The sequence below is a fragment of the Misgurnus anguillicaudatus genome, chromosome 4 (assembly GCF_027580225.2).
Source record: "Misgurnus anguillicaudatus chromosome 4, ASM2758022v2, whole genome shotgun sequence".
Taxonomy (NCBI): Eukaryota; Metazoa; Chordata; class Actinopteri; order Cypriniformes; family Cobitidae; genus Misgurnus; species Misgurnus anguillicaudatus.
In genome coordinates, this window is record NC_073340.2 from 36,268,616 (window position 1) to 36,290,982 (window position 22,367).

The window sequence follows — 22,367 nt, forward strand, 5'->3', positions numbered from 1 at the left end:
CACCACATGACAACAATCACGTGTGTTTCGTGTTTATTTTCACGCCCTCAGTTGCAATGAAAATAAAGACGCCTGCACACTTAAATCCTTAGCAGCAGGTTTTAATAACCTGAAGATGGTCTTTTGACCGAAAGCTTGGAAAGGTTATTAAAACCTGCTGCTAAGGATTTAAGTGTGCAGACGTCTTTATTTTCATTGACTACTTTATTGTCTGGCACCTTATTGATCGTGAGTGTGGTGTAACTATTCTTATAATTCACGCCCTCAGTTGCACAAATGCCTCTTCAGTTCCACTCATGCTCATACACGGACATTCAAAACAGTACAATTCACTTTTTATTTTGTTTACATTTTAGAAATCATGTTTATTGCGATAAACAAGCAAACGCCACGTGATCAGCTGTGCCTGACGTAAATGCAGCAAACTACGAGAACCACGGCGGGTCCGACTTCACGTCTCTGTTTTCAGCTCCTCCCTTCCTGTACGCGGCTAATCTCGCCGATCGGTTAAGGCCGGGGTATACCTTTTTTCCGCGTCCGCGTCCGGCTCGCGCGTGCACACGTCCGCGCAGCTTTTCGAGTATACTCCCAGCGGCTACACGCGGATGGCCGCGTTCGACACTATACGCAATACAAATGATTTCTTAATCAAATTATTAGTCTAACAGGCTGTCAGGCAGGCGGGGAGCTATGGGCGGGCCTGGGTGGGCCTGGGCCCGCCCAGATTGACAGCTGGCCCGCCCAATCAGAAATGTAAAAAATACTACTCTGTATAGTTAGACATGTTAACACGGTCTCACACCCATGGCGTCAATACTTGACGACACTTGACCATGCGTCAATATGTTGACGCGGAGGGTATACCTTTATATATGTATATGTAATTTATCTATTGCATGTTATGTTAAAAACAGTAAAATTATAAGTAAGCCTGATAACTATTTAAAAACTATTAAAGCAGTTGAATGTTGCGTTATAATGAAATATTCCCGAGCAGCTTTCAGCCATGATCACTTTGAGAACTCTTTTTGCAAGCAAGTAAACGTATTTTGAATAACAACACGTTATAAATATGTGCTGCGCGCTTTCCTCTCAATAACATAAACACACAACAAATATGACAGCGGGGTAAAAAATAGAAAGAAAACATCTGATCATAGTGATGTTGTTTGATATAGCGATATAGCAGCACTATAAGTCACGCCACGTTTATTGCTACACTTTATACAATATAGCCTATTGCTTTTAAGCAACAAATAGCCTATCATAACAACCTATAAGCCTACTGTGTAATTGAGACATTAATTTAAGAAATGCATTAAAGCAGAAAGACGTGTTGGCTGCGGAAATATAGTGGGTTCACTTCAATCCACACCACAGACGTTCTTTTTTTGCTTCTTATTTATTAAATCGAGGCAATTGTTTAATCAAACATTGATTAATATTAAGATACAATTTATACAAAACGAAATTCACTTTAAAGAAAGTCTTTCTACAAAACAAACCTCGCAAAATCGCTTGCCCGACGTCCATTACGGGCTATGGCGAATTCCTGTCGGGCTAAAAAAAATGATGCGCCTTGGCCGTCGGGCGGAGGAAAAAATATTGTAATGTGTTTGCATTCTCTCAGATTTAGTAAGGTAATTATGTTGTATGTAATTCGGCATCATAGCCATTACTATCCTCACTAACAAGTGAAACTGTCACGAAATGAAGTGAAAGCATTAAATCCATTATTCCTTTCGTTCACGTCTGATATGCGCGCTCCTCTGCTCCGCTCTGGCTTGCTCTTGTGCTCATCAAAAAGTATATTAAATGTTTATTTATTTGTCAGTTCGTTTAACCCCAGAGTCTAACATTATTCTAGCAATTCCCTTTTTCTTTCTTGATTTAGTAAGTTAACTTAAATATGTGAGAACGAAAATATATTTTTAGTGATTTGCATGAAGAGAATATGATGTTAGAAGCTTCATTTTAAGCATTTAGTAGCCGTATTTATTTAAACACTTTAATAGGTTATTTAAAAAAGTATACGTTTTTTTGGGGTTCATTTATATTTCCTGTCTCTGTGTGCAGGTTCTTTTTTGTAGGCTATGAGAGCCAAATATTTTTTTTTACCAAAAAGGCTTAATAAATGTTACGTTGCATTACAATTTAAAGTATCAATAATGTCAAAAATGTGACGTGCAGTTTGGGTGTGTGTGTATGCTGTTTAAATTAGTGTTCTGAAGTTTTGACGAATTTTATAGACTTGTTATAGTTTCTTATTCAAAAGTGACACCCATAGATTCAGGCCCACCCGGACTTAATCCATGCCCACCCATATGTCACGTTCTGCATCCGCCACTGCTGTCAGGGCAGCACTGATTTGACGACATTTACAGTACATTAAAACATTAGGATAGGTGAAGAAAAGTAACTGATCCACCATTGCAAACACAGTTTAGAACAAACAACAAGAAAACAGAGAACAGGAATCAAACAAACATGCTCCACAGCTTTCTGTTCTTGGAAGAAGTAAAATTTAAAGAAGAAAAACGATAGTGTGTGTGCAAATGCTGTCTATTTCCTTTGTATAATTGTTTATAGTGGAGTGCCCTGTCTAAATATTTTCACGCGGATGCGCTGTTGTACGTGGACTGTACGCGCACTGTCCGTGCGGTCTCAAATTTTGGGCTGCACGCGGACGGTCCGCGCGGCCGGCCGTGGACCCTCTTGATGACGAAAATGACGTCATGTGGACGGCGCGCATACGCGGACGTCCCTAGTATACTTTCGGCTTTACATCCAGCCACAGCCGATGTCAAACACACCTCTTGTGTATCGAGTCATGTGCTCTCTGTGTCTCGTCTCTTCTCTCCGCCCCCTTGTTCTCCCCGTTTATTGTAATAATTAGTTAATTCCCCTCACCTGTTTTTCCTTTTTATCTTGTTTAGTTTTTCCTATTTAATCCCCTCTTGTCTTTTGTCCTGTGCTAGATCATTTTGTACTGTTTGTGTTTATTCCAGTCGTGTGTTATTCAAGTCAAGTATCTAGTCTAGTTGTTAGTCAAGTGTATAGTCTCTGTCATATGTTGTATAATGCTGTTTGCCCTCACGTGGGATTTGTTTTGTTTTGTTTATCATTAAAGTCTTTTTGTATAACCCCTCATCGTCCGCTGTTGGGTTCATCTGTCCAAGCAAGCAAAGTTCGTTTGACATTAATTATTAAGAATAAACAGGCAGGCAAACTGAAACAATGAAAGTAAAGAAATTATCTGCCAAAATATGGTTTTACACGTCAATATAAAATATACTATAAATAAAGCAATTATTAATTTTCCCAATGCATGTTTGTTTTATCTTCCTTCCGTTTAAATCGTTATACAATTCGCAAAGGAGGATTTTCGGCAAAACCCGAGTTGTCTGGAATGCAGGATATTGATACCTCCCAGACAACTCGTATTTTTGTATTTTCTACCTCAATCCGGAAATTATGTCTAAAACCCAGAACGTTTGTTATTGAACACTTTAAGGGCACTATCATACTCTCCGCCATGCAAGTGTCTTTTGCTAGTTTCAACCCGGCGCAATTATCATTTTCGTTTAGCGCCACATTGTTTAAAGAGCAAATGCATTTGCACCCATGGGCTTTCTGGTTTGAAAATGAGGTGTGTTCGGGCGCATTGTTGGCGCATTGCTAATTTGAGGCAATTAAAATTTTGTTTTTGCTATATAAGGGGCGCGTAAGTAATATGCACATATAAACATGTGTTTGCTTATCACATGGATCTGCAGCAGCACATAAACATTTTAAAATATGAAAAATCAAAGGATTAAAATTTAAAAGATTATTATTGAGTCTCTTGGACATAAATGACGATTGATTATGAGACATTAGAAGGGGTAACAAGCAGCTTCACCTGTAGCCTAAGTAAATACATGTTTTGCTTTAAACAAATGAAAATCTATTAAATCTATTTTTAAAAGTTTTTTTTTCTTGCTACCCACCGATTTATTGTATATGATGATTTGTACCTGTGGATATGATGAGATGAGAATTTTTGAAAAGTAAAGCTTTTCAAAGCACTCAAGGGACCGCCGAGTGCTGAAGGCTCTCCACACGTTTGTAAACTCTTTATCTCTTGTTTGTATTTTTAGAGTACAAACCTTTTTTTGCATATTTGTAAAAAAAATTTGAGATAACACAGATCATGTAGGCTATCCATTCATTTACAGTTATTAAAAGACTGCTAAATTTTACTTCCATGACTGAAAGAAAACGACTTTTAAAGGTTTTAATTCCAAAAAAAGAACAGTTTCAATACAAATAAAAACAACACACTTTTTTAATATCAATCTTAAACTGGTGGTCTTTACAAATTCTGCTTCCTAAATAGGGATTAGACATGGTGCCAGGCACAACTTGCTTTTAAATGGGATGAGAGCTAAGACTCTCATTGGTTTATTGCATGTTACGCCCACAAAACACACATATATATATACTATTTTTCCCTTTGTTAAAATATTCAAAAGTGGAATCGGACACGCCCGTTTAGACCGTGCACCATGTGCTTTAGACAATGCGTTTAGATCAATAAAATAGTGCTCTAAATGTTTCAATGTTACGAAATCAATTGTTACATTAATGTTTTAATGCTAATTAATTTAAACATTATTTTCGGCTTCGCAATACACTTTTCAATCGGCATGTGTCGTCTTAGCACCGCGAGACCGATTCAACAGTAAATGACTCAGTATGCTTTTACAGTTTTTTCCAATTGCTAACACACTAAAATGACATGAACAGCACAACTATTTAAAATGACACACAGAGAGCAACACCTCTTCTCAAGTCTCCAAAAGTCTAAACACATTTTCTGCTTTACACACATTTTGCAATTCACAATGGCACTTTTTAAATGCACTGAACACGGTTCTCTGCACAAGACACAACAATCTGACATAAAGTCACATGTTTGCCTTTTCAAAACACTACCATTCAAAATGACACTACACGAGCTAAATGGCCAATATATGTGCCATCTGCCCAAACACCTGAATGGTTAATTGTTAACACTTCAATCAGGATGTAAGCACTAGAAAAGACCACAGGAACGTCATTGGCCACAGAACCATTATAGATGTTCCTGGCTAACGTGGTGGGAACATCACAATGTGTGCTGCCATCTCCAATATGGATGGTGTCCTCCACCGTCATGCCAACCTTGGACCATACAACACAGCCATATTCTCACATTTCTAGAAAGACTCCACAACATTCTCATACCATCAGAGTGTATGAATGATGCAGACCAAAGAAACCGGTATGTTGTAGTATGGCACAATGTGAGCTTTTATCGTGCAGCCCCAGTCCAAAACTGGTTTGCTGACTACCAAACATTTATCGTGCAATACCTCCCACCATACTTGCCATTTTTGAACCCCATAGAAGAGTTATATGGAAGGTATATGACCACCAGCCGTTTGTGCCCATGCCTCTTTTGCAGGCTATGGAAAAGGCATGTGATGGGATTGATGTTGGTGCAATTTAGGGATGGATAAGGCGCTGAAGGCGCTTCTTCCCTCGATGTCTGGCAAGGGAATATATTGCCTGTGATGTCGACGAGGCGTTGTGACTTGTTTGGTGAAAAATTTAAAAAATCCAACAGCATGTGTGTGTATCTGCAAATATTTCTGTGCATGCGAACAATCTAATACATATTTTAGTATTATGGCAAAGCATACTAAAGAAAAGTGCACTTTTCATTATGCCCAACTGTGTGTAGTTGGTTAGACAAAAATCTGGTAATATGAATGAAGTGTGTTCCAATTTGTGTCAAAGTTTGATTTTGATAATGTTATATGTAGTTTAGATTGGAGTGCTTCATTTTGCAGGATATATGTGGTATTTTGCTATTTGGGTGTGTGGTTTTGTAAATTGTGTTAAGTTTTTTGATAAAACCAGACTAGTTTGCAAAATTGTGTGTTAGCAATTGGAAAAAACTGTAAATAGATCTTGCGGTAGTGTGATGTCACAGGCCAACAGGTCTGCGCTGCTCCCCATTAAGTAAGGTAAAGTAAAAATGATACAGAGATGACCAATCAAATCAAACCAGGCAGACAGAGGTGCAACACAGAGGTCAGATGCGCAGTTAGTGGAAGTGCAAGAAGGATGTAAGTAATCAAACACTGACTATAATACATCAGTTTAATGACGAGAAATATGAAACGCAGTGATTGTCAAGGTGACAAGACAAGAAGCATTACTGCAGCTGAGCCAGATGGTTGTCCAAATCTAATGAGCTGATTTAACTCCATCCAGTAAATCACTTCCCGTTATTCAGCGTGTTTTTTAACAAAATTCGACGCCACCCTTTAATTCTTGAAGAGATCTTTGTACTGTATATTGATTAGTGTTGTACTGGACTGCTGCTTGAACTTGAAAACGTGATGCATCAGATGCGCGCTACAACGCTTCATCCACCGGTAGCGTGTGCATAAAGTGAGCCCATTTTCAGCTTTTGGCTTAAACATTTTATTTCATTCGGTCTTAAAGCTTAATAAACAGCACCTGTTGAAGTCATTAAAGTTAATTAAGTAACTTCTTCCTATAGTGTTGAGTTCTGCTATTTAAAGTATGTTAAAGGTTTATGATGGAATTTTGATTTCCTGAACAACTTTTACTAAAGTTACTGCAGTTGGCTACAATATGAAGCGTTTTGCTTTATTAACAGACAATAAATCAGATGTGAACATTTCTAAATTGAGCAAGGGCAAGAAGAATATTTATCTAATGTGGGGTAATGTGAAGTAATCGTAGATTAATGTATACTTTTTTAATAATTCCAGTTCCCTTTAATGGGATATGGACCCCCTATATCCTTGGCCAACCCATTTATAAAATTCTAGTTCCACCACTGCATTACAGATGTTGTATTTCAGCATATTAAGTGTATAATAAGTATGTGCATATTGTGAATTAATTTAATAAACTAATTATTGATAGCAGGGCCGGCCCTGGCCAATTTGCTGCCCTAGGCAAGATTTCACCTGGTGCCCTTTAGAATCACAGAATCACAATTCCAATCATTTTGTTCATAAACTTATGCAGAAACAAACTGCACAGCTTTGTCTTGTTTTTCTTTGTTTTGAAAATATTTTGGAAACACATGCACGCACGCATACTGTGGCTATACTGCATTGAAGCGGCAGTTTAAAATATAAACCCAGAATTTAGCGGACGTCAAGAACAAGAAAACGGAAACAACAATCAGACCGAGACGCGGGATTTAAATTATGTTACACGGACCATGTTTAAATTTCAATGTTTCTGGACAGAAATACTAACTTGTTCACTTTGGTCTGGTATTAATAAGCTCCACATTGGAGTGCTGGCTGCTCCCCGCAGTGCTGAAGACGCGCTCGGACGGAGTACTGGGGGCACTTATGCACAGATGCTGCTGTAAAGCGGAGGAGTCATTAGTTGGGTTAGTAAAATAACGAAACTATAGCTTTTAAATAGAAGAAAAAAAAATTTGTAAAGAGATATTTTTTTAAAAAAAAGTTTAAAAGTGCACAACTCTTCTCAAGGGGAAGAAAGCTACTTTCCCCTTACGTGTAACCTATCGGAAAGCGCAGATGAGTTCGTTGGCTTAGTAAAATAACGAAATTATATATTTAAGTACAAAATAATATTTATATAAAGAGAAATATTGAAATAAAAAGTGCAGAACTCTTCTTAAGTGGAAGTAATAAAGTAAAATAACGAATAATAATTATATAATAACGAATAATAGTTTCCAATAGGTTGCACGTAAATATCTGTGCTGCCACCAGTACTCCGTCCGAGCGCGTCTTCAGCCAACCTAATATCACGCAAATACGTGACTATTTCACGTATGGACCAACGTGAAAATGTCACGTTTTGCCGGTTTTGAACGTGAGCATGTCACGTTTTCTGTTTGTGTCACTTTCACGTTTTGGTTACTCAACTTTTTTGTCCTAATTTCTTACCATTGTCGCTTCGGTTTAGGGTTAGATTTACATAAAATGACATCCTTAACTAAACAAACTCTAACCCCAACGTCAGGTGACAATTGGTTAACGTTTAGAAAATATAAAATAATAAGTCTTGTATCTTTTTTTTATAAACCAATACTTAAAGTGACAAATACTTAAAGGGGCGGTTTCCCGGACAGGGATTAGACTACTCATAGACTTAAACACTTTTAAGAGCTCTCCAAACAGAAAACAACTTGCACTTACATTTCTTAAAATACATCAGTGCCCTTTGTTTAACCTCAAAATGCACACATGTAATGTTTTTAGTAAGGGATATTTGTTAAAACTAGTTATATTTCATAATTAAACTAAGGCCTAGTCCTGGATTAAGCTAATCCTGGTCCGGGAAACCGCCCCAAAGTGACATATAACACAAGCACCAAATCTAACCCTAAACCGAAGCGACAAAAAGGATTAGAAAATAGGACAAAAAAGTTGAGTAACCAAAACGTGAAAGTGACACAAACAGAAAACGTGACATGCTCACGCTCAAAACCGGAAAACGTGATATTTTCACGTTGGTCCATACGTGAAATAGTCACGTATTTGCGTGATATAGGGTTGCAACAGCACCGCGGCCAGTACTCCAATGCGCAGCTTATTAATACCAAACAAAGTGATACCAAAGTTGGTATTTCTGTCCAGAAACATTGCAATTTAAACATGGTCTGTGTAACATTATGTAAATTCTGCGTCACGGTCTGATTGTTTTTTCGTTTTCTTGTTATTGACGTTCGCTGAATTCTGGGTTTATATTTTAAACTCCCGCTTCAGTGGAGTATAGCCACAGAGCTATTTAACAAGCACGATCTTCCGAGACACTATGCTACTAATAATTCATTAATAACTGGTGTTTTCTTGTGCAAAATTAAATATTTATAGTTAAATGTTTATACATATATTAAAAAAAAATTGGGGCGCACAGACGCCCCAAGGGGTCGGCGGCGCCCTTAGCATTTGCCTATTCCGCCTATGCCCAGGGCCGGCCCTGATTGATAGTCTTTACTTAATTCACTTAAATGAACCTATATTCAGTTAGCCTACTGTATGTTTACTTTACTGACATAGCCCAGTGTGCCCAGGAGGGTAATATATTTTTTACAATGTATTCCTAATGACCAACACAAATCTTCTGCCTTGAAATCTATAGTTATTTGATTATTTGGTTTAAAAATACTTATACTGTTTGGACCTCCATATTTGTAAAATCCTGCATACGGCCCTGCTCATAATTAAATACAAAAGGAGGAGAAAAACAGCAAAAAAGTCCACTTTTTGAAAACAATGGCCAGCAATACCACATTAAACAGAAGTAACTGCTGCTGCTTCTGCTTGCCAATCAATTCTTGTAAAGTACCTTACCATTAGTATAAAAGTGTATTACATCATTTTTAAAAGTTGTTAAACTCATGTCAAAAAGCGGCACAAGTGGCACAACGGGATAAGGAGGGTGGATAATTAGCGAGGGATACCCGGTTCATCTACCCGTTTTACTGACAATTTGATAATTTAATTAATAGTCTTTATTTTACGGATAACTTAAACTATGTTTAAAAAAATGTTACTGGAATAATTTGAGTAATGTTCCATTTGTATAGAACGTGTTGTCTTTCTTAACGCCGTAATCGCGTGAAGTGGAAAATCGATCCCTGAGCGATCAATCGCAAATAATTTAGCACCTTCACTTGGGACAGCGCCATTGTTACATTGAACTTAGAGGCAGCGTGTTAAGAAACTTCCTAAGAGACACTTCGGGGAACACACTTAGGAACATAAACAACTTTGCTAAGATATATCTTTCTAAATCTTCTTAGCACGCTTAGAGTGAACGTTATCAGGGAACTGGGCCCAGGGCTGGGTTTCCCGATAACGATTGATCTTAGCACTTAAGAGCGCTTTCTACGAGCTACTTAACGAACACTCGTTGTTCATTTACGTGCGTTTCCCAAAGATGCACGTGAAACGATCGCTCGCAGCTGGGTTTTAAGTGCTACTTACGAGTCGCTATCCATTTGTCAAGTGCTGAAATGTCACATTTAGAATGACTCGAATTTGTTGCAGAAGCTTGTTTAGGCTAATGATCTTCAGCTGATGTGCACTAACGTTTTTTTTATAATATTTTTCATTATTGTTTAAACAATTATTTGTTTAAAACTATTACAATGTTTTAATAATTTGTGCATAATGAAATATACTTTTCCGTATTTAGTTAGGACTCGTCCCACTGCGAAATGCCTTCTGCATTTTATGTATAGTTTAGATTATTATTATCAGTTTTTTATTATCTATGTTTATTTATTATTAGGGATTATTGCATTGTACCTTACTTATTTGCTTTCCTTAATCGGATGCCATTTCTTTTCAAAACAGTTATTTTTACTGGAGATTAATTAGAAGCAATTGGTAGGAACCATTTATCAATTCGCTAGTACCAACTTTTACCAAAATGTACCAAATATGTTTTCCTTCTTTATTAATTTATGTTTAGCATTTAAATTTTATTTATCATTTTAATTTTAAATATATTATATTAAAGTAATTTAAACAAATAAACAAAGAAGAACCCAATAAATCAATATAGATTTAAAACATTACATTATCGTCATTGCTGGAGTGCAATTTGCTGGTTCTACTGCAGGTGACCTTGTAACTCTGTTGTCTTACGATGCACTTATGAATGAACGATTACTCCAGAGCACTCGTAGATCTACGATGATTTTCAAGTGCTACTTAAGTTACAAAGCTTTTGGGAAACGGCCCATAATTTTAAGATGATTCGTACGATCGTTTTTACGATCAACTTAGCCTTACGATGCTTTTGGGAAACCCGGCCCAGGTTTGTATGTATAAAATTAAGCTTGGAAAAAAAGAACTACATTTTATGTTTAATAAACCATTGATAAAACCAAAGTAATAATAACACTCAAATATATTAATATATTTGGATCATTATTTTTATTATTTATATATCATTTAGTCACACTAAAATGTTTTAATCAACTAATAATTTATAAAATTAATGACTCAATGACCTTTGTTCCAGCTTAAATTTTAAGAAATAACTTGAAATAAATGATTTGTTGATGTAAACTTTAAATGCAATAAAAAGTAAAATCAACAAAAAATTTTTTTGTCCAGTTACAGTAAATAACAATGTTTATTAGCCGTCTGAAACAAAACTCTGTTGTGGACTTGTAAAAAAATAACAAAGTTTAATTTCAAATGTAAAATCAACAACACTTTTTCAAAAATATTTTTTAACATAATATAATTTAACATAGTGGGCCCTATCTTGCACCCAGCGCAATTGACTTTGTCAGTGACGCATGTTTCATTCGTATTTTGCACCGGCGCACAGCGGGTTTTTCCCTCCACAGACGCACGTCGGCAAACTAGGGAATGAACTTGCGCTCCCTGGGCGGTTCAGCACAAAAAGGAGGCATGTTGCGCCATCCCCGATGCTATTTTGCAGTTTCAAAAAACAATTGCAAAGTGTGTGCACGTTGTGCACGCTATACATTATGGTCAAGCATCTGCCCTTAAAATAGCATAATGAACAACGCGCAATGCGCCACTGACTTTAGACTAGTTTTTTCTGGTCAGTTGCGCATTGCGTGTTGTTCATTATGCTATTTTAAGGGCGCATGCTTGACCGTAATGTATAGCATGCACAACGCGCACACACCTTGCTTATCTAATCTACACAGATGCAACAGTTATTTTTGCAAATCATAAATTGTTACAATAAAAAATATTAACACATGAGATAAGGGAAATCATTGTGGTGAGCATTGTGGTAATAGTTTTTATTTATTGTGTGGCTGCGTTAAAAAATTATCATACAAATAACGATTAAAATATTTTCATAAGTTTGTTGTTTGTCTGTATTATGTTTATTTTATGTAGATAATAATTAAAATGTTTTCATAAGAAACCTTAATGTATGTGAACTTGATTTGTAAGTGTACTTTGGGGTTGGACTGCTTGCGTTTCCTTGCTTTCAGCGGTGAGGGTGGACGCAGCCGGGAAAATAGCAACCCAAGATCCGCCCACAAAGTCACTTGCGCTTTGCGCTTCGCAATTATGTTTCAGATCGTTAAAATAGGGCCCAGTATATTTTAACATAATTTATATTTTTAAGAATGTTTAATATTTGTAACCATGTTTAAACAATTTGTATTATATTGACAATGGATAGTTAGGAAACAATAGATAAAGTAAATGTTATTACAGTAAAGATTATATGAAGTGTAGAAAATTTATCACAGTACCTGTTGTTGGTACAATTGTTGTTGTTGTTGTTTCTTCAGTGGTTACTTCAACTGTTGATTAATGATTATTGATTATTTCACCAGTAAAATATAACAAGGTTTAATTTTAAATAAAAAATCAATGTTTTAAAATTATATTTGAACAATATTTTTTTAAGAATGATTAATATCTTTGTTAATAACCCTCTTTAAACAACATTTCTTTGACTAGCAAAGGAGAGCAAGAAAACAAATGTCATTACAGTAAAAGATTGATCACAGTACCTGTTGTTTGTCCATTGATTATTTCACCTGTTGAATACAAAATATGTATTATGATCATAAGTTATAATATTAGCAAATAATACTTCACATGTTTTAATCATTCTCAAACACAAGACAGATTCATCAGTTATGTATTTAAAGATGTGTTAAACACTCACCATTAAACAGCACCAGCAGACACACAGACAATGAGATTAAAAACCTCATTGTGAAAAACCTGCACCTGCACACACATAATGTTTGTATATTTAATACACTGTTTAAAGAAAATTCTTTTACACGACCAAACTGATTCATTAAAAATAAAAAAGTAAACATGATGAGAATTAAATTAACCTGTGATGAAAAGCTACTGCAGAGCAAAATCACTGAGTCTCTCTTCAACAGATGAAGCAGAACAGTGATGCTGCAGGTGTTCAAATCTGTGTTTTTATACATAAATGTGGGTGGAGATTTACTGGAACCACACATTATTCAACAATACTTTAAATACTTTCACTTCATAAGACAAAGACTTTTGTTATTTAAAGTTTGTTTCCTTGTTCTTTGTCTTGGCATGAATAAAGGTGATTGAATAAATGAATAAGGTACTAATTCCCACACAAACACACAAAGTTTTTACCACTGAAGGCTATCAGGCTAACTTTGTAAATCACAACTATTTAATTGTCTCTCAATTTTATAAAAGCTTTCAATCTTGTAAATACGTATTGTTTTAAAGAAACTTTATTGGAAATCTCACCAGACATTTACACCACACAAGATATCAGCACCGCAGACGTCCACACACGCGCCTCACATAAACTCTTCATCATCATCCTGCTGTGTTTCAGAAGATATTAAAATGACAGTAAAGCCACTCTGTAACTAATCTCTGATAATGTTTTTTTATAAAAAAAAAAAATATTTAAAAATTGTGTGCCTATAGTATGTAATTAATCAGTAAGGTCTTGTAAATGATCTGCAGAAACATCATCTTTCTAATGAAGTAATCATTCAGGATTCTGATCTTGAAAAGTAACTAACCCCACATTTAAAGATATTCACCATTATTAGGGCCCGAGCACACCGGGGTGTGAGGACCCTATTGTTCTTCAAGGAGTTATTAGGGCCCGAGCACCGAGGAGCAGGCCAGAATGGCCTGCACCGTGGGTGCAAAGCCCTATTGTTTTTGCTCTGTTTATTATTATTTTTCTTCTTCTTCTTCTTCTTCTTCTTCTTCTTCTTCTTCTCCGAAATGGATCGCATTTTTGAGGGCCTAAACATACCCGAAAACTCATGAAAATTTGCACACGCGTCAGAAGTGGCGAAAATTTACATGTAGTATAGGCGTCAGAAGTGGGCGTGTAAAAATGGCTCGATAGCGCCACCTGCAAAATTTCAAGAGAACAGCCCCCCCACTACGAAAAACTTACAGATACGAAATTTGGTATGGTCATCTATCACCCCAAGACCTTCAAAAAAGTCTCTTGGAGCTAAGCTCTAAACCCCACAGGAAGTCGGCCATTTTGAATATTCTCTGTCATTTTTTGACATTTCGAAGCGTAGTACTTTAATGAACTCCTCCTAGAGATTTAATCCGATCATCATCATATTTGGTCAGTCTCATCTAAAGGCCTTTGCGATGCTAAATTGCGGAGCTTTTGACTTTTCGTTGGAGGGCGTGTCCGTGGCGGCCTGGCAAAATGTGATGTTTCGCCATGAAACAGGAAGCTGATGTAATTCAGGCATACATTGTCCGATCTGCCCCTGACTTCACAACTTTGATAAGGGTCCAGGCCTGAACACATCAACATGGCATAACTCAGTAACACTTATAGCGCCACCTAGAGGCAGCCGGAAATACCATGTTTTACGCTGTGACTTACTGCTCTTAGATATTTAACCATATCAACATCATATTTCACCAGTGTAATCTCAAGACCTTGTGTGATGATAAAAAGCAACGACCTTGACTTTTCATTAAAGGGCATGTCCGTGGCGGCCTCGCAAAGTATCGCTAAATGAATCCCATTTTTGACAGGCTAAACAAGCTCAAAAAGTCATAAAATGTTGCACACACGTCAGAAGTGGCGAAAAATTACATGTGGCAAAGGCGCCAGAAGTGGGCGTGTAGAAATGGCTCGATAGCGCCACCTGCAAAATTTCAAAAGAACAGCCCCCCCACTACGAAAACCATACAGATATGAAATTTGGTAGAATCATCTATCACCCCAAGACCTACAAAAAAGTCTCTTGGAGCTAAGCTCTAAACCCCACAGGAAGTCGGACATTTTTAATTTTTGCTGTGATTTCTGTGCAAATTTGGTCATTTCCAGGCTTCGTACTTTAACGAACTCCTCCTAGGGATTTTATTAGATCGTCATCATATTTCGCCAATCTCATCTAAAGGCCTTTGCGGTGTTAAATTGCGGAGCTTTTGACTTTTCGTTGTAGGGTGTGTCCGTGGCGGCCTGACAAAGTTCAGCGTTTTCGCCATGAAACAGGAAGTTGTTATAACTAAGGCATACAATGTCCAATCTGCCCCACGCTTCACATGTTTGATAAGGGTCTTGACCTGCACACATTTTAATGCCAATATTCAGCTTCAGTCATAGCACCACCTAGAGGTAGCAGGAAATGCCATGTTTTACGCTGTGATTTACTGCACTTAGAGATTTAATCAAATCATCATCATATTTGGTCAGACTGATGTTAAGCCCTTTGCGGTGATAAATTGTGAACATCTTGACTTTTCGTTGAAGGGTGTGTCCATGGCAGCCTGGCAAAGTGTGATATTTCGCCATGAAACAGGAAGCGGTTGTAATTCAGGCACACATTATCTGATCTGCTCCCGACTTCACAAGTTTGATAAGGGTCCCGGCCTGAACACGTCAATATAACAATAATCAGGTACAGTCATAGCGCCACCTGCTGCGCACAGGCAGTGTGGCACATCAATTTTCCTTTAAATATCCACCTATATTTACCCACTTTAATTCATATCCCCCTGGTTCACGGCTTAACTAATGCCATAGGGTGGCGGTGCACATGCGTGCGAGGGCCCTTCCATCGCTGCTTGCAGCTTTAATTAGGGCCCGAGCACCGAGGAGCAGGCCAGAATGGCCTGCACCGAAAGGTGCGAAGCCCTATTGTTTTTGCTCGAATTTATTATTTTTTTTTTTTTTATTTTTATTTTTTTTTTTATTTTTATTTTTTTTAACACTTTGGGGCATTTTGGGTGCCTTAACATACTCGAAAACTCTTGAAATTTGGCACAGACGTTAAAGTCGTCCGTCATTGCGAACAGACAAAGGCTGGAACACGGGCGTGGCACGGGGGCTCTGTAGCGCCCCCTGTAATGCAAAAACAAACAGTAGTGCGCAGATCGGGCAAACATGTACGCACATTTACGAAAGTTGGTACGCATATAGATCTCATCGACCCGAACAACTTTCGCCCTCTAACATTTTAGCTCCGCCCAACAGGAAGTCCGCCATTTTGGATTGTTTAAAAAATGCATGCGGTGAACTTTTAAATACTCCTCCTAGAGGATGAATGCGATTGACACCAAAAGTGGTGAACATGATGTCGAGACATTGGACTTGCTAAATTGCGAAGGGATTTTTGATATCTCGAACGGTTCTGCCATGGCGAGGCGACAAAGTTGTGGCGAAATCAGAGAAACAGGAAGTGTCTAATATCTGAGGCAAAAAATATCTTATTGTGATGCCATGCGGGAAGTTTGTTCGTCTAAAGATTCCGATCGCATTGATGTGCCTATTGTGACTCCCGTGTATAGCGCCACCACCAGACGCCAGGAAGTGTGTCAGTCACAAAGGTGATTTTTTTTCACAGTTCCATGCGATGTTCTTTTCAATACTCCTTCTAGGATTTTCATGCGATTGTTACCAAAAGTGGTCAACATGATGCCGAGACATTGTAGATGATAAATTGCGAAGGGATTTTTGATATCTCAAAAGCTGTTCCCATGGCAACCTGTCAAACTTTACTTTCGTTTTTAAGGCATATTTAAACCTTACATCTGCATGCGGTAAACTTTTAAATACTCCTCCTGAGGAAATAATGTGATTGACTTCAGAAGTGGGCAACATAATAATGAGACATTGTAGATGATAAATTGCGAAGGGATTTTTGATATCTCAAACGCTGTTCCCATGGCAACGCGTCAAACTTTGCTTTCACTTTCCAGCATATATAAGGCTGACTGTTACATGCTGTGAACCTTTAAATACTCCTCGTATGGGATTCATGCGATTGACACAAAAAGTGGTCAACATGATGCTGAGACATTGTAGACGCTAAATTGCGAAGGGATTTTTGATATCTCAAATGCTGTTCCCATGGCAACGCGTCAAACGTTACTTTAATTTCAGGCATGTTTAAGGCTCTTGGCGTGCTTAGTTGAACTTTATATTTGGCACACACATCAGAGTTGTCAGCTGTTAAGTGTTGACAAAAAGGTCAGATAAAGGCGTGTCTATTAAGTGGCTCACTAGCGCCCCGGTTTATCTAAATGTGGGGTTTCTTTTACCTACAGTCCCCAAATGGCTCAGAAACAACATTAAATAGCCCACTGATATTTTACCCACTTGATGCCCTTGCCCACCGTGCATCGTTTTCTCGGACGCACCGTGTAGCGGTAAAAAAACGTGCGAGGGCCTGCCATTGCTGCTTGCAGCTATATTTATTATTTTTTTTCTTTTTCTCCGACTTCAGCGGGACTTTAGAGGGCCTAAACATACTCGAAAACTCATGAAATTTTGCACAGATGTCAAGAGTGATGAAAATTTACATGTGGTGTATGCTTTAGAATTAGGCGTGAGAAAATGGCTCTATAGCGCCACCTACAAATTTTCAAAGAAGCAGCCCTCGGACTGTGTTTGACGTACAATTACGAAATTCGGTACGCGTCAGTAGCATGACAAGACCTACAAAAAAGTCTCTTGGAGCGAAGCCGTAAACCAAACAGGAAGTCAGCTATTCGGAGTTATTTTTGTGATTTGGGCGCAGTTTTTGTCATTTCCAGGCGTCATACTTTATCTAACTCCTCCTACAGTTTTCGTCGTATAATCTTCTTATTTGGTGAGTGTCATCTTAAGGCCTTTGTGATGCTAAATTGCGAAGGATTTGACTCTACGTAAAAATTTGTGTCGGTTCTGGCCCGACAAAGTTTGATGTTTTCCAATGAAACAGGAAGTTGCTGGAACTCATGTATACAGTGTCCGATCTGTCCCAAATTTCACATGATTGCTAAGAGTCCTGACCTGAACACATCTACATAACAATTTTCATTTATAGCCATAGCGCCACCAGCTGGCAACCTGAAGGAACATGTTTTAGCGCCACTTTCAAATATTGAATGAAGCAGCCCTTGGACTGTGTTTAACTTACATGTACGAATTTCGGTATGCTCATGTATTATTACAAGCCCTACAAAAAAGTCTCTTGGAGCAACGCCCTAAACCAAACAGGAAGTCAGCTATTTTGAATTATTTCTCAGATTTTGGCTCAGTTTTTCTCATTTCCAGCAGTCATACTTTAACTAACTCCTCCTACAGTTTTCGTCGGATCATCATCATATTTGGAGAGTGTCATCTTAAGGCCTTTGTGATGCTAAATTGCGAAGGATTTGATTCTATATTAAAATTTGTGTCTATTTCGGCCAGCCAAAGTTTGATGTTTCGCTATGAAACAGGTTGCTGGAACTCAGGCATACAGTGTCCGATCTGTCCCAAACTTCACATGATTGCTAAGAGTCATGACCTGAACACATCTACATGTCAATAGTCACTTATGGTTATAGCGCCACCAGCTGGCAACAGGAAGTGACATGTTTACAATGATTATCCAATGTCTGATCTGTCCCAAACTTCACATGATTAATAAGAGTCCTGGACTGAACACATCTACATGTCAATAGTCACTTATGGTTATAGCGCCACCAGCTGGCAACAGGAAGTGACATGTTTACAATGATTATCCAATGTCTGATCTGTCCCAAACTTCACATGATTAATAAGAGTCCTGGAGTGAACACATCTACATGTCATTAGTCACTTATGGTTATAGCGCCACCAGCTGGCAACAGGAAGTGACATGTTTACAATGATTATCCAATGTCTGATCTGTCCCAAACTTCACATGATTGCTAAGAGTCATGACCTGAACACATCTACATGTCAATAGTCACTTATGGTTATAGCGCCACCAGCTGGCAACAGGAAGTGACATGTTTACAATGATTATCCAATGTCTGATCTGTCCCAAACTTCACATGATTAATAAGAGTCCTGGAGTGAACACATCTACATGTCAATAGTCACTTATGGTTATAGCGCCACCAGCTGGCAACAGGAAGTGACATGTTTACACTGATTATGCAATGTCCGATCTTTCCCTAACTTCACATGATTAATAAGAGTCCTGGACTGAACACATCTACATGTCAATAGTCACTTATGGTTATAGCGCCACCAGCTGACAACAGGAAGTGACATGTTTACACTGATTATGCAATGTCTGATCTGTCCCAAACTTCACATGATTAATAAGAGTCCTGGACTGAACACATCTACATGTCAATAGTCACTTATGGTTATAGCGCCACCAGCTGACAACAGGAAGTGACATGTTTAGACTGATTATGCAATGTCCGATCTTTCCCTAACTTCACATGATTAATAAGAGTCCTGGACTGAACACATCTACATGTCAATAGTCACCAGTGTTGGGCAAGTTACTAAAAAATTAGTAATTAGTTACAGTTACTAATTACTTCTTTTAAAAGTAACTGAATTACTCTACCGGTTACTGTATATCAAAAGTAATTAGTTACTTAGAAAAGTAACTTTTAAGTTACTTTTATGTCTGCTTTTTAAATGTAAATATGAACAGTACTGAACAGTCAAACAGTAAAATGATATGGATGGGCTATTTTACACGTAAGACTCTAATATATCACATACTGTAGGAGCCTATTTTGCTTTAGATTCAACCTTTGAATATTTTTGTTAGAAATTATCTTAATATTTAAACTTAGTTTATTTATGTATATCATTTAGACCATTTAGACAAATATTCTGCATGTTTACAAAAATATAAAATGTGTTAAAATTGTGTAGTGTCTCTTTAAACATTTGGAGACAATTGTGTAAACATGTCAAATTTTCTAAAATAAATTATAATTTTTCTGATTTCATATTTATTTTAATAAGTTAGAAACGTCTCCGCTGTGTCCTGCTGACAGGCACGATGCGTGTGCAGCAGATGAGGCAAATTATGGGTCCTCCGAAGGTTAGACCGTCTCATTTCAGTTCTCTTCGCGAACTTCTGAGCGCCTTGAATGGGCAAGTGCTCACCTTTTATTGCATGCTTAGTAGGGTGCAGCACTTGAATTGGAACACAGCTTGTGAAGCTTGCCACAGGGACTGCGCTCTTTGGTCATATATTGTTTGTTTTCTGTTGGATTTAAATGATACACAGGATTAAAGGAAGATATTTATTCAGAAAACGGAGTAGGCTACATGGATTGTTTTGTCGGACGGACACAGAGCGAGTGGATTGTTTTGTCAGATGGACACAGAGCGAGTGGATTTTTTGTTCGGATACGGAGAGACTGAAACTAAAACTAAAAGCGAGCTCACACATACTATGGAGTTTTAACACGGGTGTACACCGCAGTGTGAATATTTTAGTGGAAACAACAATCGCGGATCGTTCTCTTCCATGAAGCCGATGTAAACATCTAAGAATATATGATCATTTCTTAGATTTATTACCTTTGTGGACTACAAATGCAAGTTGATGTCATACTGCGATTGCTTGGTGAAGATAATTTACAAACATGAGACCGGATGGATTATGACTTGCGCACAATTTTTAAACAAAGGTATGTTGTCCCGTTTAGATTTTTCATGTTCATTCTATATGCACTGTCAGCTATGATGAAGTGTAATGAATCATTGCGCCGCCAACTACAGTCCTGCGACATCAGATATGTCTTGTCTATTTTTTACAAAATAGAGTAACGCGCGTAACGAACTCATTTAAATTTCAGTAATTGTAATTGCGTTACTTGATTTAAAAAAATAGTGGAGTTACAGTAACGCGTTACTCCCATCACTGATAGTCACTTATGATGCCAATAGTCAGTTACGGTCATAGTGCCACCAGCTGGTAACAGGAAGTAACATGTTTACAATGATAATGCAATGTCGGATTTGTCCCAAACTTCACATGATTGATAAGAGTCCTGGACAGAACACATCTACGTGCCAATATTTACATGTAGTCACTCATACACACACACACTCGCTCACTCACTCTCTCTCTCTCATGCTATCTTACACGATGCTACCTCGCTGTCATTTGTAATTAGCAACAGGAAATGTGGCACATTATACTACACTTTTAAATGGTTCACCTATGTTTACATGCTTAAATGCCTATTTACTACTGTTCCCTTTAATTCTTCTCATGCCACGGCGTGGCGGTGTCAGGTGTGCGAGGGCCCTTCCATCACTGCTTGCAGTTTTAATTCCACTTTACTCTTTTTGTGTCTTTCACTTTCTAAAAGTCAGTTTTTTTATGATAATTTGCTTATATGATACACATGAAATGTAAATGTACAATCTAATACCTAACAAATAAAATGAGTGATTATAAAGAGTCAGAAACTGATTTAGGCTCTTATCAATATTGATAAATAAGATACTTGAAACTACAACAAACTGCTTTATGATATACGTTTCTTTATGTACGCTTATTCGAGTTGTTTAGTGCAGCTGTCTGGTGTTTTGTGTATGCATTATTCAAAAATATAACATTATTTATTTACAGATATTTAGCAGTTTTATAAATATACTATATAGTTGCATGTATGTTAACAAACTTTATTGTCGTATTTAATCTGCTCTGGTTTAACTTCAACAACAAGTTTGGCAACAAAGTAAAGGACATAAATAAAAAAGTCCCTGTTGTTTAGTTGTAACTATAGCATCAGAATTCAATTCAATTCAGTTGTGATGTACATTGTGTTTTCTTTGCTTGTGGGGTTAAAGTTTGTGGTTTATTGTGGTTTCAAATGAACAGAAGAAATATGTGCTTACTTCCGGAAACAAAAGCAGATAAAATGCTGCAAAGCAACTTCAATGTAAAGTTCCCAAACTGAAGTTTGTGCTGCCAGTTAAACAATAAATGAAGTTTACAGGTAATTGTTGAAACTATGTAGTTGATCAAGATTCCTCCAGACTTACACGACTACATTACTCTGACAGACTATTTGCTTTTTAAGTTTGCACTGAAAAAATAGTTTTATCGGTTTTACCCAACCATCGACATACTGACAGACACTTCTTGGTTTTATCAAAATCCATTTTGATGTAAAAAAAAATAATTTGTATCCAAAGATGGTTTTGTAGCAATCATCCTGTCAGTATTTGAATAATGAAGAAAATATTTCAAAAATGGTAAATGGACTGCATTTATATAGCGCTTTGATAGACCAATGGCCATCCAAAGCGCTTTACATATTGCCTCACATTCACCCACCAACAGCAGTTTCAGCCATGCAAGGCACCATCCGGCTCATCGGGAGCAGCTGGAGTTAGGTGTCTTGCTCATAGACCATAAAAATATGGACGTAGTGTCGATGACGTCACCCATTGGTTTGTGAACATCATTTTTGAAGCTTAAAGTAGACGTTGCCTGCCGTCGCCAACTTGGCCGCGCGTCACCGCGAATCACTTGCGGAAAAACTGAAAATGGGTAAAGAGGAGGGACATGGGTG

At 37.6% G+C, this 22,367-nt stretch overlaps 1 protein-coding gene across 1 annotated transcript in view; it reads right to left on the bottom strand.

Annotated features, from left to right (window-relative positions):
• The window catches only part of LOC129420327 (uncharacterized), a 29,602-nt gene extending 16,609 nt beyond the window's left edge, over positions 1-12,993 (bottom strand). Inside the window, exons 1-4 of the mRNA XM_073867210.1 lie at positions 12,914-12,993; positions 12,736-12,800; positions 12,578-12,604; positions 12,314-12,364 (exon numbers count right to left, since the gene is read on the bottom strand). Of these exons, the coding sequence (XP_073723311.1) occupies positions 12,314-12,364; positions 12,578-12,604; positions 12,736-12,784 (127 nt within the window). The 5' untranslated portion in view covers positions 12,785-12,800; positions 12,914-12,993. The remainder of the gene's footprint in view (positions 1-12,313; positions 12,365-12,577; positions 12,605-12,735; positions 12,801-12,913) is intronic.
• Positions 12,994-22,367: the final 9,374 nt, after the last annotated feature.